General features: G+C 51.3%; 2 protein-coding genes across 4 annotated transcripts in view; one reads left to right on the top strand and one right to left on the bottom strand.

Annotated features, from left to right (window-relative positions):
* Window positions 1–11,194, top strand: SLC25A35 (solute carrier family 25 member 35). Of its 2 annotated transcripts, none has more exons than XM_081168155.1 (5): window positions 1–1,423; window positions 4,106–4,171; window positions 5,576–5,728; window positions 7,909–8,043; window positions 9,567–11,194. In XM_081168155.1, exons 1-5 carry the CDS (start codon window positions 1,049–1,051, stop codon window positions 9,747–9,749), a joined length of 912 nt encoding a protein of 303 aa, XP_081024281.1. In that variant the 5' UTR covers window positions 1–1,048; the 3' UTR covers window positions 9,750–11,194. The 2 variants fall into 2 exon arrangements, with proteins under 2 accessions (XP_081024281.1, XP_081024282.1); XM_081168156.1 differs by having other exon boundaries at window positions 7,909–8,038; window positions 9,567–9,734.
* Window positions 11,097–21,031, bottom strand: part of RANGRF (RAN guanine nucleotide release factor) — a 19,809-nt gene continuing 9,874 nt past the window's right edge. For both annotated transcript variants that reach the window (XM_081168202.1, XM_081168203.1), the window contains 3 exons: window positions 13,956–14,103; window positions 12,780–12,874; window positions 11,097–11,776 (listed from right to left, as the gene is read on the bottom strand). In XM_081168202.1, the coding sequence (XP_081024328.1) occupies window positions 11,647–11,776; window positions 12,780–12,874; window positions 13,956–14,103 (373 nt within the window). In that variant the 3' untranslated portion in view covers window positions 11,097–11,646. The remainder of the gene's footprint in view (window positions 11,777–12,779; window positions 12,875–13,955; window positions 14,104–21,031) is intronic.

Here is a 21,031-nt window from a genome sequence, read left to right on the forward strand (position 1 = left end):
TCGTGGGAAGTGGCCGGCCGTTGGACAACTGCGCCGGTTGGGGGCGTGGCCCATCCCTGCCGCTGCGGGTATTACCTCCCGGCAAAGCCGGCGCCGGCTCAGATGGAGAGGAGGAGGCGAAGGGCGAAGGTGTTTGGTGGGAGCGCCGCCTTTGCGCACTGGCCACGTGAGGAACCGGGGATCCCGCTTCCCATCTGACAGCGGACCCCACCCCGAATTTCCCCAGATTTCTCACCCAATGCCCCCACCCTGTCCTTAATGTTGTGATTTCCCTGGAAGGTTGCTCCCCAACACCACCCCTGTCTTTTCTGCAGTCCTCCATCCCGGCTCCCATTACTGGTGCAGAAGTCCTGCTCCTTTTTCTCCATCCATCACTATATTCTCTTTTAACCCCCACCCCGCAAAATAGAACCCCCTGTGCAGCAGAATCCTCCCCAGAGACTGGATCCCAAATAGCCAGAGATCCGTTAGCCACCGATCAGCTGCTTTGAAAATAACATTTCCCCCTGCTAGCCTCGCCAAACCCAAATTATGCCCCTATTTGGACCCCTTTCAAATTAGCACCTCTCAGACCAGTACCTGTTTCCTCCAGCCCTTAATTCCCCAGTTCCTTGAATATCATTTTCCCCCACCTGGCCCCCAACCTAGAAAAAAGGAAAATCTAAAATCGCCAGTCACCCCGCTGCCTCCCACCCCTTCTGAACCCTTAGCGCCTGAAAGTTTCTGGGACCTTTTAGATTGCCTGTTTCCTCCTTTCTCAAAGCTGACCCTTCCATAAATGTATCTACTCCATCCTTCACAGCATCTGTTTCCCTCCATTTCTTATCTGCTAATGCCAGCACTAGTGCTGTTTTGGCCTTCTGGAGACCTATAACCAAGGTCCAGTGTTTTTTTTTTGGGGGGGTATATCCCCCTAATCCATCCAGGTCCCTTGTCCCCCTCTCCCCAGCTCCTTATAACACCTGGTCTTCTTCCATAGAAAACCCACATCGCCTGCCTTCCCCTCACCCACCCCAACCATATTTCTTTCTCCCTTGGCTCCCCAACAATGGACTTCCTCCTCAGTGGGGTGGCAGCCTGTGGGGCTTGCCTGTTTACCAACCCGCTGGAGGTGGTAAAGACCCGCATGCAGCTGCAAGGAGAGCTCCGTGCTCCGGGGACCTACACCCGCCATTACCGGAACGTCTTCCATGCCTTCTACACCATTGGACGGGTGGACGGCCTGTCAGCTCTCCAGCGAGGCCTCTTGCCTGCCTTGTTTTACCAGTTTGGCTTTAACGGACTCCGCTTGGGCCTCTACGGGATCGCCGACACGGCGGGCTACATTCACGCCTCCGACGGGAGCATCAGCCTGCTGCGCACCACTGTGGCTGGGGCATTGTCTGGGGTGGTCAGCGCCACCGTGAGCAGCCCCATCTATATGGTGGGTCACAAAGCGTGGGGAATCAGTACAGGGATGGATGGAGAGGGGGGTTGCAAGCCGTTGGGTAGGTGGGTGCAGGAGCGTAGGAGGGCGGGGGGTGGTTCACCCCAGGTACCATCATGGAGGGGGGTGACAAATTATCAAGGAACAATTGCTGCCCTACTAGGGAGGTTCATAAAAAAACTTTTTATGAAAATGCCTGCTCCAAAGGTCTTATCTTACTCCACTAGGGATTATATAGCTATATATGAAATTTCATGCTTATCAGTTAATATCTTGACCCTCCTCCACAAAACAGCTGTTTATTTGGCCGTTTTCCTATGTCGTGAAGGCTGAAATTTCAGTTCAGTGGAGCAGGGTCAAGATATATACATAATGTCTGTACTGCATTGTTTACTGTGACAGCACCTGCACTTTGGAACTCCCCGCCTATTGCAACAAAGCACGTGCCTTTGCTAGACTCTTTTCGGGCACTTGCTAAAAGCATTCTTCTTTAGGCAAGCATTCCTAGATGCTTAGGAAGTTGAAGTAATTTTGATCTTAATAATTTAGCTTTTGTTTTAAAGTAGGATTGTTAATTTTTCTTGATTTTACTGCTGTGGTGTTTTTTTGGTTTTTGTTTTGATAAACCACTTTGCAGGTTTTTAAAAATAAATTTTATTAAGTAAATAAACAATAAATATAAATAAAATAACACAAGCCAAAACACAATCCATCCTGTAAATTTAAGTATTGTCCACAGTCGCCTACTTGTTATCAGAGGCCCAGAATTCACATTCCTTTGTAAGAAAATATAAAATAATGTAAAACCGTTTTTGCAGGCAAAAAAAAAAAAATCATTGGGGGGGGGGAGGGTGACAAGAAATTTTCTGTGCTGGGTACCACCAGACCTTCCTACGCCTCTGGGTGGGTGGAATTCCGTCGTCCCAATTCCGGAATTCTGCAATCTTGAGTGGCAAGAAAGTCAGGTTTGTGCGCTGTGTAGAACTGGGTGATGCATGAAACTTTGCATGTGTCTGTCCTGATGCGCAATGGAGACTGGTAGGGTACAAGGCAGGGAGACCAGTAGTAGGTTCACCACCACAACCAGTGGCAAACAGAGCCCACTGATTCTAGTTTTCTCCCCATCTGCTCTTTGCTGAGTCTCACAAAAGCAACACTGAGACTCAGGAGGAAGCCTTGGGCTGGTTGTAAGGAATAATAGGCCAGTGGGGCTGGTGGCACAGTGCCCGATTTCCTCTAATGGACCAGCAGCCTCTGTTGCTGGTATGGCATGTATATATACCGTATTTTCTGCTCTATAAGATGCACCAGACAATAAGACGCACCTAGTTTTTGGAGGAGGAAAACAAGAAAAAAAAATTCTGAATCTCAGAAGCCAGAACAACAAGACGGATCGCTGCGCAGCAAAAGCAGCAATCCCTTTTGCTGTTCGGGCTTCTGGGATAGCTGTGCAGCCTGCATTCACTCCATAAGACGCACACACATTTCCCCTTACTTTTTAGGAGGGAAAAAGTGAGTCTTATAGAGCAAAAAATACGGTATATATATTTATCACTGAGTTCCAACTTGAAGTTCTTCTGTGGTTTTCTGTCGACGCAATCATTCCTAGGTAAAGTCCCAGTTTCCCTTCAAAACGTACGTCTTGATTTGTCTCACTGGTCTTAAGGCCAATTTAAGTTCATTGACAGTCTTGTCAAAAATGACTTTCCAATTACTCCCTTTTTATCCATCTGACAGCACCCACTGCTGCTAGCTGTTGGGGATTTGGCCAAGAGGGGATGTGGTGCCTAGGCTGAAAAGATCCTCCTTTAAATGCTACATACACCACACTAGTCCTCAGCATTTAAAACACAGAGAGGGACAGACACACACAGCTGTTATTTTTCTTTCATTTACAACCAACTGGGTCTTAAAGTCCCTGAGATCAAAACACTGTCATTATCTGTCACACAGTGTCAGATGTTGACTTTCTGGACATCTTGTCATTGTGGTCCATCCATTCCTGCATCCTCCTCCCTGCCAACACTGGCCAACAGCAAGATGCTACAGGACAGCCTTTGTGTGCGTTTGTGTAAGTGTTAAGTAACGCACTCTGTTTTCCTATACTTGGAAATATTGGACAGCCTTGAATGTAGGCGTTTGAATGCCCTGGTTCATGGAACAAAGTTCCACCTGAGAAACACTTCCCTGACCTGGAACGGAAGTGTCGTTTCTGGTTTTCGGAGATGGCATTTCTCTATAGGGAGGCATATCCGTATTTTTATTAATAGGCCCCTTATGTTGTGACAGGGATGTGGGTGGTGCTGTGAGTTAAACCACAGAGCCTAGGGCTTGCCGATCAGAAGGTCAGCGGTTCGAATCCCCGCGACGGGGTGAGCTCCCGTTGCTCGGTCCCTGCTCCTGCCAACCTAGCAGTTCGAAAGCACGTCAAAGTGCAAGTAGATAAATAGGTACCACTCCGGCGGGAAGGTAAACTGCATTTCCGTGCGCTGCTCTGGTTCGCCAGAAGTGGCTTAGTCATGCTGGCCACATGACCCGAAGCTGTACGCCGGCTCCCTCGGCCAATAAAGCGAGATGAGTGCCGCAACCCCAGAGTCGTCCATGACTGGACCTAATAGTCAGGGGTCCCTTTACCTTTACCTATGTTGTGACAAGATGTTTCTTTCATTTCCACTGCAGGTGAAGACCCACATCCAGGCTCAGTCCGCTGCTGAGATAGCTGTAGGGCACCAATACCAGCACCAGGTATGTGGGGCTCGCTCAGTTTTTTACATTGTCCAGAGTCAACTACTGGTCCATCTAGCTGAGCATTGTCTACACTGGCTTGCAGTGGCTTTCCTGGATTGAACATGGAACCTTCTGCATGCAGAGCTCTGCTCCTGAGCTAAGGCCCTTCCTTAAGAGCATTGATGATAGTTTTCAGGGGCCTAGCCAGGCATGCTGGCCCTTTAAGAACTCCCAGCTTGCTTGTACCAAGGGGACAGTATCTCCCATGAAAAGATTTTATTACCCTGGCAACCCTCAGGGTTGCCCAGCAACCTGATCCCCGTGGGGGTCACTACCAGGAACAGCCAGCAACACCGTTGATGAAGTGTACTCAACGGCCACAGAGGATGGCTGGGTTCCAGAGAGACAAGGTGATGTTCTCTTTTCACATTCACATGCTTCAGGTAATCGTGTGGAAATGGGTAGGGGACCTGCAGCCCTCTGTATGTTGCTGGACTCCCAGCTCCCATAGTTCTTGGCCATTTGCTCTATGGACATGGGCTGACGGGGTTTGGTGCTCAAAAATGTGAAAGGCCACAGGTTGCCCACCTGTGTCTCGTTCTCAGCGGGCTGCCCCCAATGGCAAAAATGTGTATTGCAGGATGGGGTTGTGTTACACCAGAGCAGGCTTCTTCAAACTCGGCCCTCCAGATGTTTCTGGCCTACAGCTCCCATAATCCCTAGCTAGCAGGACCAGTGAGCAGGGATGATGGGAATTGTAATCTCAAAACATCTGGAGGGCCAAGTTTGGGAAACTGTGCATTTCACACTCAACGACGGAATGTCTACACTTAGACTGTGTGCCCGCCAAACATTTAAGGGACATTTCAAGGACATGATTTCTTCTGAGAAGTGTAGTTTACCCCCTTAGAACTACAATTCCTAGCACCCTTAAACTACAGTTCCCATGATTTTTTTTGGGGGGAAGTCATGTGCTTTAAATGGATGCTGTTCCTTCAGCCTTACAAGTGTAACAGAGTAAGTCTCTGTATTCCCATGCTGGAAATGTCTTGGCCAGTGGTGGGAGCTTCTGGGACTCCAGATGTTAGACTGCCGTTCCCATCATCCTTAACCATTGGCCATATTGGCTGGGGCTGATGGGAGTTGAAGTCCAACAGTACGAGACCTTGTATTGCGAACCATTAAACCGGGTGCCCAATTAATTGCACAATATATCACAATATCAATTATATTGTCACAATATATCACAATATCTTCAACTGATTCCCCAGGGCGTCTGCTTGGCCACTGTAAGAACAGGATGTTGGCTTGATGTAGCAAGCTCTTTATACGATCGAACTGGCTGCACGTTTCAGTCCTAACTGACCAATGACATTTCAGGGGGACGTTTGGTTCTCGTTTTCTCTCTCTTCCCATGCTCAGGGGATGCTCCATGCTCTGGCCATGATCCACAAAGAGCACGGCGTGCTGGGACTGTGGCGCGGGTCCCTCTCAGCTTCACCTCGTGTCATGGTTGGCTCTTCTACACAACTTGCTACCTTCTCTTCTTCCAAAGAATTCTTTAGCCGACTTGAGGTAAAGAGGGTGCAGAGATGTAGAGGTGACTGGGCTTTTGTGTGTTACCATAGCAACTGCAACAGCATCCTGGGTTTGGATTGCAATGGTGCTGGTGGGATTTGGGGATCCACTCTGCTCTGATGGATATAGATGCTAGTTGCCGTATAGCTGCAATATAGCAGCCCACACCTGACAAAGTTAGGTTGGTATGCATCTTTGGTTTATTTTGAACTCCCTAAGTCAGGTGTGAAGGAACTTTGAGTGCTCCAGACGTTGCTGAACTACAACTCCCATCATCCCTGACCATTGGCCGTTTTTCTGCTGGGGCTGATGGGAAATGTAGTTCATCAACATTTGGAGGGGCAAAGGTTCTTCATAACTGCCCTAAGTAAGTCATGGTGACATTGCTCTTTACCCTCACACCTCTGAGCATTCAAGCCCAAATAGTGTATTTCAGAATCTATCCATACAAGTGTGTGTTTTTGTTTGTTTGGTGGTTTTGTTGTACGTATGATGTCAACCTGCTAACCTTTCCTAGAGGGCTTAATTGTGTTTGCATTGTGATTTGCATTACGAGTCAGGCTTGATTTGTGCCAGGAGAGCAGGTTGCAAGTGGATTCTCTATTGCGTTCAGGACGGCTGAGGCCAGGATTGTGTGTGTGCTGCTGCCCATTTTTAAGATAATTAATACATTGGTTCAAATCTTATACCAACCTCCCCCTGCAAACTGAATAGATAATGCAGACAAAAGAAATGTGCATCTGTGTGATTGCTTTGTGTAAATTTATTCTACTTTTACCTGTTGTGGGGAAGAAAAAATGGCTCTGGTGCCAAGGAGCAGAGTAAGATGCTGAAACTCTTCCTCCCTCATCTACTGGAAGTTTTTCTCTGCTTTTGAGATGCCACCAGGTACTTTGCACTTGGTGCTCAGGTCCAAAAGGGTTTGCATGTTTCATTTCAAAATAAAAGCACGTGGTTCTCAGGATGCTCATTCTCTGCTCAGTTTAAATCCCTGAGCTTATGGGCTGCAAACCCATAAAGTATTCAGCTGACGGTTCCTGCACTATTCATTCTTCTAGAGCTCATGACCACATTGGTCAGACCATTGGTCCTTGTAGCTCAGCACTGTCTACACCAGGGAAGGGAAATCTTTTGGTCTTGGTGGGCCAGATCTTTATATCCCACCCATTACGTAGGTGGGCCACCCACCTACTAATAATCTGGCAGCATAAAGGTAAAGGTAAAGGGACCCCTGACCATTAGGTCCAGTTGTGGCCGACTCTGGGGTTGTGGTGCTCATCTCGCTTTATTGGCCGAGGGAGCCGGCATACAGCTTCCGGGTCATTTGGACAGCATGACTAAGCCGCTCCGCCGGAGCGGTACCTATTTATCTACTTGCACTTTGATGTGCTTTCGAACTGCTAGGTTGGCAGGAGCAGGGACCAAGCAACGGGAGCTCACCCTGTCCCAGGGATTCAAACTGCCGACCTTCTGATCAGCAAGTCCTAGGCTCCGTGGTTTAACCCACAGCGCCAACCGTGTCCCCTATCTGGCAGCATAGAATCATATAGTTATAGAGTTGGACGTGCCCCTCAGAGGGTCATGTAGTCGAATCCGCTGCAATGCAAGTATCTCAACTAAAGCATCCGTCACAGATGGCCACCCAACCTCTGCTTAAAAGATTAAAAAAGAGAGTCCACCACCTCCCATGGGAGACTATTCCACCATTGAACAGCTCTTATTGTATGATGTCAAGTGATTGACACATGGTGGACCTGCCTAGAGTTGGCCAACACGGTGGAGGAGATAGCGGCTAAGCAGGGCTGAACTATCTGCCCATCAGCAGATGTATGGAGAGCTCAATCCTCCATTCTGCAGGGAGGGACCATCTGCATGAGCAGCCAATCAGCCCACATCTCTACCTGCCATCACATATAATGGCAGGTTGGCACAGTTTTGTGGAAATGGCCTGGTGGGCCACATCTGGCCTGGTTGTTGGGTTCCTCACCTCTGGTCTACACTGACTAGCAGTGGGTCACCAGAGTTTCACACAAGTGACTTTCTCAGCCCTGGCTGGAGATGCCAGGGATTGATTTTGGGACCTCCTGCTTGCCAAGAGCTCTGCCTCTGAGCTATGGCCCTTCCACCTGCTCCTTCTTGATCACTCACCCCATATCCTTCCCATCTCCCATCCCCAGATCTTCCCTAAGGACAGTTGGCTGCTGGCATTGAGTGCTGGAATGACGAGCAGTGTCACTGTGGCTGTCGCCATGACACCCTTTGATGTGGCCAGCACCCGCCTCTACAATCAGCCTGTAGGACCCCGAGGTGAGGTAAGCATGGCTTGGGAGAAACATGGTGAGAAAGCATGAGCTATTGGTGTGTTTTAGCGGCAGGGTGGACAAGGGCGAAGATGGAAACCATGGGAAGGATCCAGGTTAAATTAGTTGAACTTGTGCACCATTGAAATCAGTGGGGCTTAAGTGTGTGTCATGAGTCACCTGTCCCGTTGATTTCAATGGGACCTAAGTGCAACTAACTTGGTCTGGATCCCACCTTGCCCCCAGATCTACTGCTAACTCACCCCACTCATTCTCTGTCCATCTCAGATTTCCCAGTCGATTCCCGGAAGTTGGAAGCTTTCATTAACATTTTAGAATAAGGTTACAAATAAGATTTAAAAACTGGATTTCACTGAAAGCGAAAATCAGTTTGCAGGCCAATCCTATGCATGTTTATTTGGAAGTAAATCCCTCTATGGGGGAATGTGCATATAGTTACATCTTTTAGGAAGCTGACTGTATCTCGAATCAAATCACTGATACAGTGGTACCTCAGGTTAAGTACTTAATTCGTTCCAGAGGTCCGTACTTAACCTGAAACTGTTCTTAACTTGAAGCACCACTTCAGCTAATGAGGCCTCCTGCTGCTGCCGTGCTGCCGGAGCCTGATTTCTGTTCTCATCCTGAAGCAAAGTTCTTAACCTGAAGCACTATTTCTGGGTTAGCAGAGTCTGTAACCTGAAGCGTATGTAACCCAAGGTACCACTGTATTGTCATTGCTGATTTCCACGGTTTTAGACTGGGGACATTCTTAGCCCCCCACATGAAACCTTCTGCCTGCAAAGCAGATGTTCTACCACTGATCTGCAACCCTTCCTAAAAAGAAATCACAGCCTATACAGGGATCAAATTCAGAGTTTTGGTGTCATTAGCATGGAGCGCTAACCAATTGAGGAATTCAAACATTCACTCATCAGAAACTGAAGTCCAGCCTCTCAAAAATAGTGTGAAAGTTCTCCCCTTCTGAATTTGTAAACCAAATCCATCTAAATTTAGATAAACAAGTTTCTGGTAATCCAGTGTCAAAGCTGCTTTTGTTTGAAAATCCCCCTTCTGGTATTATAAACTACCAATATTTGCCTGTTATCTATACACAATCAATTCCTTCCGTCTCCAGTACTCTCTTTTTTGCCTTTAAAAACATCCCTGGTTGGTGTCTTGATCAGTTTCCTGGTGCCCACGGTTTCTTTGCAAGTGCCACTACGGCAACATCCAAACCGTACCTTTAAACCACAAGGCTTCACCCAAAGAATCTCAGGAACTATAGTTTACTCCTCGCAGAGCTACGATTCCAAGCAACTTTAACAAACTACAGTTCCCAAAATCCTTTTTGGGGGGTGGAGGTGGGGGAGAAACCCAATTGATGTTTCCTGCAATTCAGCTGTAAATTGGGTTTCCCCGGGGAAAAGTGGGAGAACGCAAGCTGAAGTCTGGATTGAGACCTCAGCGAGTTTTATAAGAAAGGGGGGAAATAAATACACAGCTTGATTTTCTTCTCTGTCTCTCCGCTGCAGGGTCTGATGTACAAGGGCCTTTTTGACTGCCTCTCCAAAATCATCCGTTCGGAAGGTTTCTTTGGGATCTACAAAGGCCTAGGCGCTTCCTATTTCCGTATCGGTCCTCACACCATCCTAAGCCTCCTCTTTTGGGACCAGCTACGCCAGTCCTACAGTGGCTGGACACAGCAGAAGCGATGATGTCAGCTGCGGCGGCCGCTGCCGGCTTCCTACTTGAACTCCCCTCGCATCTGCAAGGCCAGGGTCGTCCTCCTGCGATGTTTCTGACCTTGGCTCCGGGGCCATGGTGAGCATTGCAACCCATCACGGGGCAGCTGAATTTGCCAGTGATTGTTCTCACCAGCTTGGACCTTTCTCTCTTTCGCTGGCTGCACATTTGGGAAGATGCTTTATATACATACATATAAATATATATATATACATATATGCTCACAAAACCCTTCCCCAAATAGCAAAGCTTGCGGCCGTAGCTTATCAACCGAGGAGACGATTGTGTGAGGCGAGTGGATGGCGAGCGTGTTTTAGGATTTTTGCACCCAAAGCAGCCCCCTTTCCCCAGGCCAGCCCACCAAGGTGAAGGTAGCCTTCCGTCAGTTGCTTATTATGGTCTGCTAAGTCCATGGCCAGCTGCCCAACAGCCCCAAGCAAGAAGCAATCAAAGAAAGATTTGTGGCTGGCCACGTTTTAGACAAAGAGGCCTGCTGAGCCTCACAAGGCGTTTCCATAGCAACCATTGTAGTAGGTAGGCCTCATAGGGCTCCTGTGTCCATGAGAATCCATTTGCAATAGGACAGCCCCTGGGTGGCGCTAGAATGCAATATTTCTCCTTCCACTACTCCCAGTCTCAGCTAAAATTAAAATTCAATTGTCGTGAGATGGCAATTCAGGTTACTTTTTGATTCCATCCTCTCAAATCTGAGGAGAAGGGGGGAGAGTGACGGCTGTCCAAAGATGTAGGAGATCCAGGGTTTTATCACGATTGTGACTAAACCACGTTGTATAGCAACAAACCACACAAACGCTAAGAAAAGTGCTTTTACCACAGGTGTGGGAAACCTCTGGCCTGCCAGATGTTGCCGAACTGCAGCTCCCATCAGCCCCAGCAAGCATGGCTAATGGCGAGGCAGGGTGTGTAAATCTAGCTCAACTCATGCTCTGATAGCTGCAGCCCCAGGAAGAAGAGGTGGCAAGGTTTTTATTCCAGTTATCATTGGAGTAACATTTATTTGCAATCCATACACATCATTCCTTAAAAATGGACCTATGACTTCCAGTTAGCACTGAGCAATATATATGACTGGGTTTTTAATGCAAGACTAAGAAGTATATCTTTTTTTATATATATTCAAAGGATGGTCAGTTACTGCCTTTTCCCAGCATGCCTCTGTGCAACTTGACACTCTAGCACAGGGCAATATATAACCTGAAGAAGTCTGAAAGAACCATCTTAGTTGAAATATCGACAACAACAGGGGGATGAGGATGTGTAGGAAAGAAAAATAAAAGAAACGCCTCATAAACATCTGCTTTTGGTCCTCAAACCCAAGAATTTACTATGTATGACTCTAAAAGCTTATATTATAAACATTGGTTGGTCCAAATAAAAGGCATCTTGTATTTTTTAATTGACTCTGAATTTTGTTCTAACGGACTGATACACCAAAACACCCTTGTTGCAGGAAATTTAAAAGGCAGGTTGGAGAAGGTGGTTGATACATTGGCAAACAGGTGCAGCAACCTGGAAGGACAAGTCCAGCTTCCCTCCCTGAACTGGGTGGGGTACATAGTTGGAGCGGAGAGGAATAGACCCCCTTCCAAAGGCAAACGGAAGCATAGCAAGCCAATATCGTCCAAAGGCAGGGGGGAGACCTGAAACCACCTTCTGGGAGTGGAGGTGCCACGAAGCCGCCCTCTGCCATGCAAATGTCCTTTGGGCAATCGGAGTCCATGTCCAGAGAGCCGAAGCAGCAGATGGATGATCCAGACATTTAACCAGAAGTAGCCTCCTTAAGAGTCTTCACCCAAGCGATTCTGGGATTGCAGAACAGATGGTAAGTGGCTGCATCCTGGAGATGTCCTAACCAAAGATGCCGGGGTCGAGGAGCCGAACGCTGCGTACGAAGGTGTGGAAATGCTCCACTGTCCACGGAGGCTGAGAAGGAGAAGCTGGAACCTCTGTTCCTGGGGCTGCGCTGCTGCTTAGAGGACTGGCACCGGAGGGAAAAAGGGAAGGGGCTGTGTTACTGTAGGAGTACTCAAAATTCTCTCTCTCTCTCTCTCTCTCTCACACACACACACGCAGCCAGCCTCTGCCTCTTTACCACCACCTCTGCAAAGTGCCTTTCTGCTGTGCCCGTGCGTTCAAGAAGCAATGCGCAGAATTCCTCCATGAGGACTGGCACCTTTCCTTTAAGATGTTAAAAAGCCCTGCACCAGGAGCATAGCTGTCAACTTACAGATTTGAAAATAAGGGACCAGCAGCCTTGAAAATAAGGGATCAGCAGCCAAAATAAGGGATTTTCCAAGCACAGGTATGTTCAACTTCTGAGCCCCTCCGAGCCAAAGGCAGAACGCCCAGCCAGCAGCCAAACGAAGCCTCAAGCGGTGGTTCCCACAGCGCAGCAACCCGGCAAAGGGGATGCAGCAAGGGAAACCACCGTCACCTCTCCGCTGGGAAGCACTGAGCAAAGGCGAGTCCCCAGGCAACGTGACCAATTTGATCGGCACAAGGCATGCAAGCTCCACCCCCAGTTGTTCTTAGACTCCTTATTGGGTGAGCAACGCAGCCAAGCAACACAGTTGGAGCCTCCTCCCTCCTCCCTCGCCGGCAGGGAGGGAGGGAGAGGAGCTGCTTCCTTTGAAACCCGGGAAATTTAAGGGACAGCATCAATAAGGGACATCAGCGGGACACAGGGCTGGGATAAGGGACTTTCCTGCCAAATAAGGGACGGTTGACAGCTATGACCAGGAGCCTACCTAGCAGAGCTCTTACTGTATCTGTTTTAAAGCAGGAATGGGGAACTTCAGCCCTGCTTAGAGCCAAATGTTGCCCTCCCAGCCTCTCTTTCTGGCTCTTGAGACTCTTCCCCAGTCACACCCTCCTCGAATATTTCTGCCCGGCTGGTCAATGCATCCTTGCTTGCCTGGGTGAAGAAGACGGAGAAGCGAATGTGATCCTCAGTCTGCAAACAATTCTTCAAGTATACTCACTGGATATAGGTGGGGTTGTTGAAGGTGAGAAGCAGGTCTGTCCCGTACTGGGGCAGGCGCAGCAAGACCAAATGTAGAGTCACCTCGTTCTTGGCCTGTAAGCGAAAAGGGAGTCATCAAAGCCCTTGGGAACTGTTTTCTTGGCCTTCTATTTTCTGATCACCTAGCATCCTCCCCCCCCCCTCCAAATGCAAAGACACTACTCACTACACTCATGAGAGTGTAAAAAAAAAACCACCATGAGAAACGTAGTTTACCCATCACAGAGCTACAATTCCCTGTACCGTAACAAACTGCAGGTAGAATTGGAAGAGGAATGTTGAAAAGAGAAGGCACTCTCTCCCGGCTTTTAAAAACTGGTCCTTCCAAATCCTAGCCTTCTCTGGCTGTGCTGGGGATTGAACTCAGCCACAAAAATGGGTAACGCCCAAGCATGGACTTGAACCCTGGACCCTCAGATTAAAAGTCTGATGCTCTACCAACTGAGCTACCTAGGCTCTGGCTGAGGGGCAGGGAACCTGTGGCCTTCCAGCTGCTGTTTGGACTCCCATCAGCCATAGGCAGTGTGGCAAGTGATCAGGGATGGGGGTCTTGCAGTGTCTGGAAGGCCACAAGTTCACTTTCCTACCTCTAGTGAAAAGAAAAAGGGGAAAGAGGAGGAAACGAAGTTTGGAGTCCCTCTTCCAGAAAGAATTCTAAGCAGACACCTTCTGTTTTAACCACTGAATGCCTGCTGGAAATTTTTCTATGCCATCAAATTTATGTAGACAATTTAAAAACATAGTTGATGAACTATGTTTCTTGATTGCCTATGTAAGTTGGATGGCATAGAAAAAAATTCAGCAGGCATTTAATTTTAACTTGTTGCATGTTTTTTATTTATTATATTGTATATAAATGCTCTTGCTGTAAGCCAGTTTGGTTTCCCCCCTCCCCTGATGACGAAGGAGGATATATTTTTATAAATAAATAAGCAACCCCTCTGCCCCCCCCCTGAGCAGACCGTGGAGAAAACCTGAGCAATCCTTGGGAGAAAAATTCCCAACTGATAACCAGGCAACACTGCTAGGGTAATTTATGCCTGAATTGGGGTGGGAAACCCCTGTCTCTATTTATGCCTATACTGATAGAATCAAAGTTCCTGATAAGTTCTATTCAGGCAGCCCTGATACCCACCTCCTCATCAAACTTGGCCACCAGCTGGCGGGCGGTGAGGCCCCAGGCGCTGCTGCAGCCTTCCAGAGCTAGGAGATGGGGAGCAAACGTTTCCTGGCTCAAAATCTCAGCGCTGGCAGAAGCACCAGCTATGTCCTCAAAGTGATATCTGGTTGGAAAAGGGGAGAGGGGAAAGGTGTGAACACCAGTCTCAGTCATGGAAAGAGACCAACAGGTGACCTCCAGTATCTTATAGGTAAGCAGAGATCAAGCCTCACACTCCATCCAGCATTTCCCAGGCAGAGATTCGGCAAAACTGGAGATGCTGGGGATCGAACCCAGGACCTCATACATGCAAAGCATGCGCTCTCCCACTGAGCTACATCCCCACTTCCTGTTCTTGCAGGCTGGAAGCGCTCTCATGGTTTGTTCCATTTGTTCCTCGCCTTACACAAGAGAGTCAAGGTGAAATGAAAAAATGCACAGAAACAAAATCATTAAGTCTTTCATAATATGGCAACAGTGTTGTCAGGGGTTTAGGAGCAGAGGCACGGGCAAGGGAGGAAACAGAGAGCGAAGGGGAGGAGGCAGAAGAAAAGATGAGTGATGACGACGACCCGAGATCTCCTAGTCTTTCCAGTGAATCAGAGGATTCACAGAAAGGAGCACCAGTGGCCAGGGCAAGGAGGGCACCCCAGGAAGATAGAGCCAGAAGGGACTCAGGGGGGAGCAGCTGGAAATCGGGACCAGCGTCACCGCCAGGAAGCAGGGAAGAGGAAGGGAGCCAGGGGGGAAGCGCGGGCAGCTCACCACAGGAGGGAGGGCATGAGTCAGGAGTGGCCACACCTCCATCGGGGAGCGAAGAAACGGTTAAGAGGAAGGTGGAAGGTTGGGCGCGCGCGCCAAGTTCAAATGCAGAGGAAGGCGGCGCAGTAAGCAGCCCCGAAAGGGAACCAGGTCCTAAAGCCCGGCGCAAGGAGGCAGGAGGGTCCGGGTCAGCGTCAGAAGAATCCCGGAAGGAAGAAGCCCCGGGGGGTAGAGGGACCCAGAGGAGGACAGTCAGGCGGAAAAGGTGGAGCAAGGCTAGGATATTAAGTTGGTGCACACGGGGCGGAGACTCAGACGGAGCTTCGCCGATCTAGCTACTAGACGTAGAGTTTGCGCGCAGCAGCGTGAGAATGGAAACTGTAATTCAATAAAGACTTTTACTCAATGATCGCTGGCTAGCGTGATCCTCTGTGAGCTAGGATCTTCAAGCAGCTCTGACAGTAAGCTCCGTCTCACCATTGTGGGCATCTACAGCCTCGAGGAGGGGAGAGAAACAGGTGCCTACTAGCGAGCTCACGAACGGCAGACGACATGACGGCTGAGCAGCAGATAGAGGACCTCAGAAAAGCAGTGGCACAACTGAACGCCGAGGTTCTCGCATCCAGGAAGAGAGAGGAGGAGGCAGCTGCCGCCTGCAGGGATCTCCAGGTCAGGTTAGACGTGCTGACAAAGCAGACACCCCGGCAGGAGGGAATTGGGTTGGCGAGACGGGCAGGCGGGCTGGTCTCTCACTTCGATGGGAACCTGCAACAGTATCCCAACTTTAGAGCCGACGTACTGTGCGCACTGCAACTGCTGCATAAAGACTTTAGAGATGAACAAGAGAGAGTGGGGTTCATCATGTCCCATCTGCATGGGGATGCGAAAGCATGTCTACGTAATTTATGGAGAGATAAGGATCCGGCGCTCCAGAATGCGGATGCCTTTATTAAAGCGATGGATGGGTGCTTTTTATCAAGTATTGACGTGGATCTTGCACGGAAGGAGGTGCATGGGCTGAGACAAGGGAGGGCCAGCGTCAGGCAGTATCATGCCCGCTTTTTCGCCTTGGTCAGTGCCCTGGAATGGGACAGAGATTCGGCTCCTGTAAGAGACCTCTTTTGGGAAGGGCTGCACAACTCGATTAAAGATGAGATCGCGAGGGGGGAGAGACCCCGAACCACCCAGGAGGTCGTTCAGAGGGCACTGGCAGTGGGGGTGAGGCTGGAAGGACGTCCGTGGAGCAAGGACGAAGGGCGTGGAGGGCGCGAACCAGCCGGGGGCCCCTCCTTCTTTCCCAGAGAAGCAGCGCGGGCGCAATCCACGCCTCCGCCAGGAGGAGGAGCCGAACCTATGGAGGTTGGAGGTGCTAGGGCTCAGTCAGCAACCAGAGCCCTAGCACCGGCAGCAGTGAAAGCGAAGCCTCCTAGAGGGAACAGGAAGTGTTACGTCTGTGAGGAACCAGGGCATATGGCAAAAGAGTGTCCCCAGAGGCCCCACAAGCTCACTGCAGCCTCAGCAATGGTGACTGCAGCAACGCAGCAAGGAGGACCACAGCAGGGAAACGACGCAGTCTGGCTGGAGGAAGAGGCACTGGGGCCCAGCCAGACGTGTTAGTGACGCAGTCCCCAGAGATTTTACAGCCCGTGAACCCCCTCCCGCCCAAACCAGTAGTGAGGCTCACAGCATCTCTCCAGCTGCCCAATGGAATCACCATAGACGTGCCAATCACCATTGACTCAGGCAGCAATGCGGACTTTATAGGGCAGGACTTTGTCGACAGGCACGCTGTGCAGTTGCTGCCGGCCACACTGCCCCTGCAGGTTGTCACGGTGGATGGCAGGGAGCTGCTCGGGGGGCAAGTGGTGAAGCAGACGCCACCAATGGTGATGCGACTTGGGAATCACAGAGAAATCATCAGCTTCAACGTCACTCAACTATCTGACACGCCCGTTGTATTGGGCATGAGTTGGCTGGACAAGCACAGCCCAACGATGGCTTGGTACCAGAGGCAGCTGACCTTCGGCTCTTCCTTTTGTGCTGAACACTGCATCGTGCCCAGGCAGGAAGGAGAGGAAGAGGAGTCACAACTGCTGCTAGGCACGCTGCAAGCGATTCCCCACAAGTACGCTGAATTTTTGGAAGTTTTCTGCGAGAAGGAGGCAGACAGGCTACCCCCTCACAGACCATATGACTGCAAAATTGACCTGCTGCCGGGGGCGGCGCTGCCTAAAGGGAGACTGTATTCCATGTCAGAGGACGAACTGCAAGAACTCAAGGAGTTCATTGATCATAATTTGCAGCGCGGCTTCATCCGGGAGTCCAAGGCAGTGGGGGGCAGTCCCGTATTCTTTGTTAAGAAGCGGGACACGCCCCAAAAGAGACTCGTAGTGGATTACAGGATTTTGAACAGTGTGACTAGGCCATCGGACTTCCCCATGCCCCGAATTGACGACCTCCTCGCAAAGGTACGGAAGGGCAGAGTGTTCACCAAGTTGGACCTGCGGGGGGCGTACAACCTCATTCGCATGCGGGAGGGTGATGAGTGGAAGACAGCCATGTTCACGCCACTGGGGACCTACGAATATAGAGTTATGCCTTTTGGATTGCAAAATGGCTCCCACGTTTTTCAAGCATTTATGCATCACGTGTTGGCGGGACTTCTCTACAAGACGTGCGTCTGTTTCTTAGATGACATCCTGATCTTTTCGGAGTCGCAGCAGGAGCATGACAAACACGTCAAGGAAGTGCTGAGCAGGCTAAAGCAACATAGGCTCTACGCCAAGCTGGAGAAGTGCCAATTTGACGTGCCGGAGGTGGATTTTCTGGGCTACAAGCTGTCTGACAAGGGGCTCGCCATGGACAGCGCCAAGGTTCGAGCGGTGTTGGATTGGAAGAGCCCGCGCAACCGGAAGGAGGTCCAACGGTTTGTCGGCTTTGCGAACTTCTATCGCAAGTTTATCAAGGGCTTCGCGATGCAGACGGCGGCCATCACTGACACGCTTAGCTCCAAGAAAAAGAAGTTCATTTGGACAGAGCAGGCGGAGCAGTCCTTTCAGGCACTCAAGCGTCTCTTCGCGTCGGAAGAGCAGCTGCTTCATGTCAACCCCTGCAAGCCGATGAGGGTGGAGACAGACGCTTCGGACAGAGCCGTGGGGGCGGTCCTGCTGCAGAAAGACCCGCAGGGGGTGTGGCGACCGGGAGCGTTTTACTCCAGGAAGCTCAGCAAGTCCGAGCAGAACTACACCATATGGGACAGGGAGTTGCTGGCCATTCACGCAGCGTTCAAGGCGTGGAGGCACTTTCTGATCGGCGCCAAGCACACGGTGCAGGTTTGCACGGACCACAAGAATCTAGAGCACTGGCGCACGGCACAGTTCCTGAACCAAAGGCAGATACGTTGGGCTGAGTTCTTTGCGAACTTCGACTTCCGAATAGAGTATGTCCCGGGGGACACCAACATCATGGCAGACGCTCTCTCCCGTAAGCCACAGTATCTGGAGGACGCAACACCAGCGGCCGCCATGCACATCTTCGCACCGACAGTGTGGGCGTGCGCCGCGGCGACCGTGGACCTAGAGGCGGTGCGACGAGCGTTGCAGGGGGACTCCTTCGCACAAGCAAAGATGGCAGAGGTGCAAAGGGGCAAGGCAGCGGCCGACGGTTTCCAGCTAAGAGATGGATTGCTCATCCGTAAAGGGGCCATCTACGTGCCGGGAGACGAACTTCGAGCCAAGGTGCTGCAGCAGCTGCACGACGCGCCCACGGCCGGGCACTTTGGCAAGGAGAAGACGGTGGAATTAGTAGCCAGGGATTTCTGGTGGCCTGGAATGAGAGGGGAGGTCGCAGACTACGTGGCGAGGTGTGACACCTGCCAGAGGGCCAAACCAGTGCACAGACCGCCGGCCGGACTGTTGGAACCGCTGCAAACTCCGGTCGAACCTTGGGAAAGGGTGGCCCTGGACTTTGTCACGGATCTGCCCGGCTCAAGGGGCAAGACGGCAGTGCTGGTGGTGGTGGACCTGTTTTCCAAGATGGCCCATTTCATTCCGTGTGCTAAGGTGGCCACGGCGGAGCAAACCGCCAAACTGTTCATAGACCACGTGTTCAAGGTTCACAGTCTGCCACGGTCTATTCTGTCCGACCGGGGGCGGCAGTTCATCTCGAATTTCTGGCAGAAGCTGATGGGCTTCCTGAACGTCAAGATCAACCTGGCGTCGGCGAGACACCCGCAGACCAACGGGCAAGCGGAGCGGGTCAATGCCATCATGCAGCAGTACCTGAGATGTTATGCAAATCAACAGCCTGCGACGTGGGTGGATTACCTGCCGCTTGCCGAGTTCGCCTACAACAACACGAAGCACGTGTCCACGGGGGTCACGCCGTTCTTCGCCAACAACGGGAGGCACCCCAGAACCTTCCCGGGACTGGAAAGAATGGGGGAGGGGGAGCCGCAGACAGCAGATGCGTTCGCGTCGGAGCTGCAGGAAGTCCACGATCAGCTGAGGCGCCACCTGGAGCTGGCCAAGCACGCATACAAGGTACAAGCAGACAAGCACAGAAGGGTTGGGGAAGAGCTCAACGTGGGAGACTGGGTTTGGTTAGCAGCCCACGCAGTGCCGGCCAGGTCGTTGGCCAAGAAGAAACTAGGGCATAAGCAACTGGGGCCCTACCAAGTCGAAGAACAGGTCAACCCGGTAGCTTTCAGACTGGCACTTCCGGAGGGTTCCAGAATGCATCCGGTATTCCACAGATCGGTGCTCACTCCCTACAAGGCACCGCACAGGTTCCAGGAACCCGGAACGGCGCCGAGTCCGGCCAGAGACAGAACAGGGCACGCGGGAGTGGCACAGAAGGAGCGCATCAACGAAGTCACGGAGATTTTGGACTCCAGATGGGGGGAAGAGGGGGTAGAATACTTTCTCGCCAAGGAGGGCACCCCGGCCAGTGCGAACAGCTGGGTGCCGGGCTACGCCTTAGACGAACCTCTGCTCAAAGACGAGTTTCATGCCCTCTTCCCACATAGACCTATGCCAGCAGACTTTTTCGACGACTGGCTTTTCACGCCCACGCTTTCGGCCAGCACGTTCCGGGGGTTCGACTCGGACGAGGAACCGACACGAGACGTCCGTTCCCCGGAGGGGTCACCCTCGGGATCCGCCTCAGAACCCTCGTATTGGTGGGACGATAGGCCAGAGGAGCAGTTCCGCAGAAAGTGGCTGGAATGCTCAGGACGAGCAACGCCGCCAGGAGGAAGTGAGGGAGAGACGGACATGGACATTTTCGGGGACGACCCTGGTTTCGAGCACGGCGGCACAGAGATGGAAGCGGAGGTGACCGTCGTCGACGAGAGCAGGGAGGAAGAACCGGAAGACTTCAGATGGAGGCCCGCCACGGGAAGCGACCGATATCCGACGTTCGTCCCTTTGCAACAGCAGCCCCCAGCTCCAGCACCGGAAGGAGGGGAGGGGGGAATGGGGGGCTTCGAGGGGGGGATGGATGTCAGGGGTTTAGGAGCAGAGGCACGGGCAAGGGAGGAAACAGAGAGCGAAGGGGAGGAGGCAGAAGAAAAGATGAGTGATGACGACGACCCGAGATCTCCTAGTCTTTCCAGTGAATCAGAGGATTCACAGAAAGGAGCACCAGTGGCCAGGGCAAGGGGGGCACCCCAGGAAGATAGAGCCAGAAGGGACTCAGGGGGGAGCAGCTGGAAATCGGGACCAGCGTCACCGCCAGGAAGCAGGGAAGAGGAAGGGAGCCAGGGGGGAAGCGCGGGCAGCTCACCACAGGAGGGAGGGCATGAGTCAGGAGTGGCCACACCTCCATCGGGGAGCGAAGAAACGGTTAAGAGGAAGGTGGAAGGTTGGGCGCGCGCGCCAAGTTCAAATGCAGAGGAAGGCGGCGCAGTAAGCAGCCCCGAAAGGGAACCAGGTCCTAAAGCCCGGCGCAAGGAGGCAGGAGGGTCCGGGTCAGCGTCAGAAGAATCCCGGAAGGAAGAAGCCCCGGGGGGTAGAGGGACCCAGAGGAGGACAGTCAGGCGGAAAAGGTGGAGCAAGGCTAGGATATTAAGTTGGTGCACACGGGGCGGAGACTCAGACGGAGCTTCGCCGATCTAGCTACTAGACGTAGAGTTTGCGCGCAGCAGCGTGAGAATGGAAACTGTAATTCAATAAAGACTTTTACTCAATGATCGCTGGCTAGCGTGATCCTCTGTGAGCTAGGATCTTCAAGCAGCTCTGACAAGTGTGTTATTGCCCTAATGGGTATAGAGGGAAGAGTTCTGAGCAGTG

Source organism: Podarcis bocagei (genome assembly GCF_964188305.1).
Source record: "Podarcis bocagei genome assembly, chromosome: 13".
In the NCBI taxonomy this organism is placed as follows: domain Eukaryota; kingdom Metazoa; phylum Chordata; class Lepidosauria; order Squamata; family Lacertidae; genus Podarcis; species Podarcis bocagei.

Coding starts and splice junctions, on each gene's coding strand:
- SLC25A35 (XM_081168155.1), top strand. CDS start 1,049: ATGGACTTCCTCCTCAGTGGGGTGGCAGCCTGTGGGGCTTGCCTGTTT. Junction 1,424..4,105: donor TGAGCAGCCCCATCTATATG/GTGGGTCACAAA, acceptor TTTCCACTGCAG/GTGAAGACCCACATCCAGGC. Junction 5,729..7,908: donor AATTCTTTAGCCGACTTGAG/GTAAAGAGGGTG, acceptor TCCCATCCCCAG/ATCTTCCCTAAGGACAGTTG.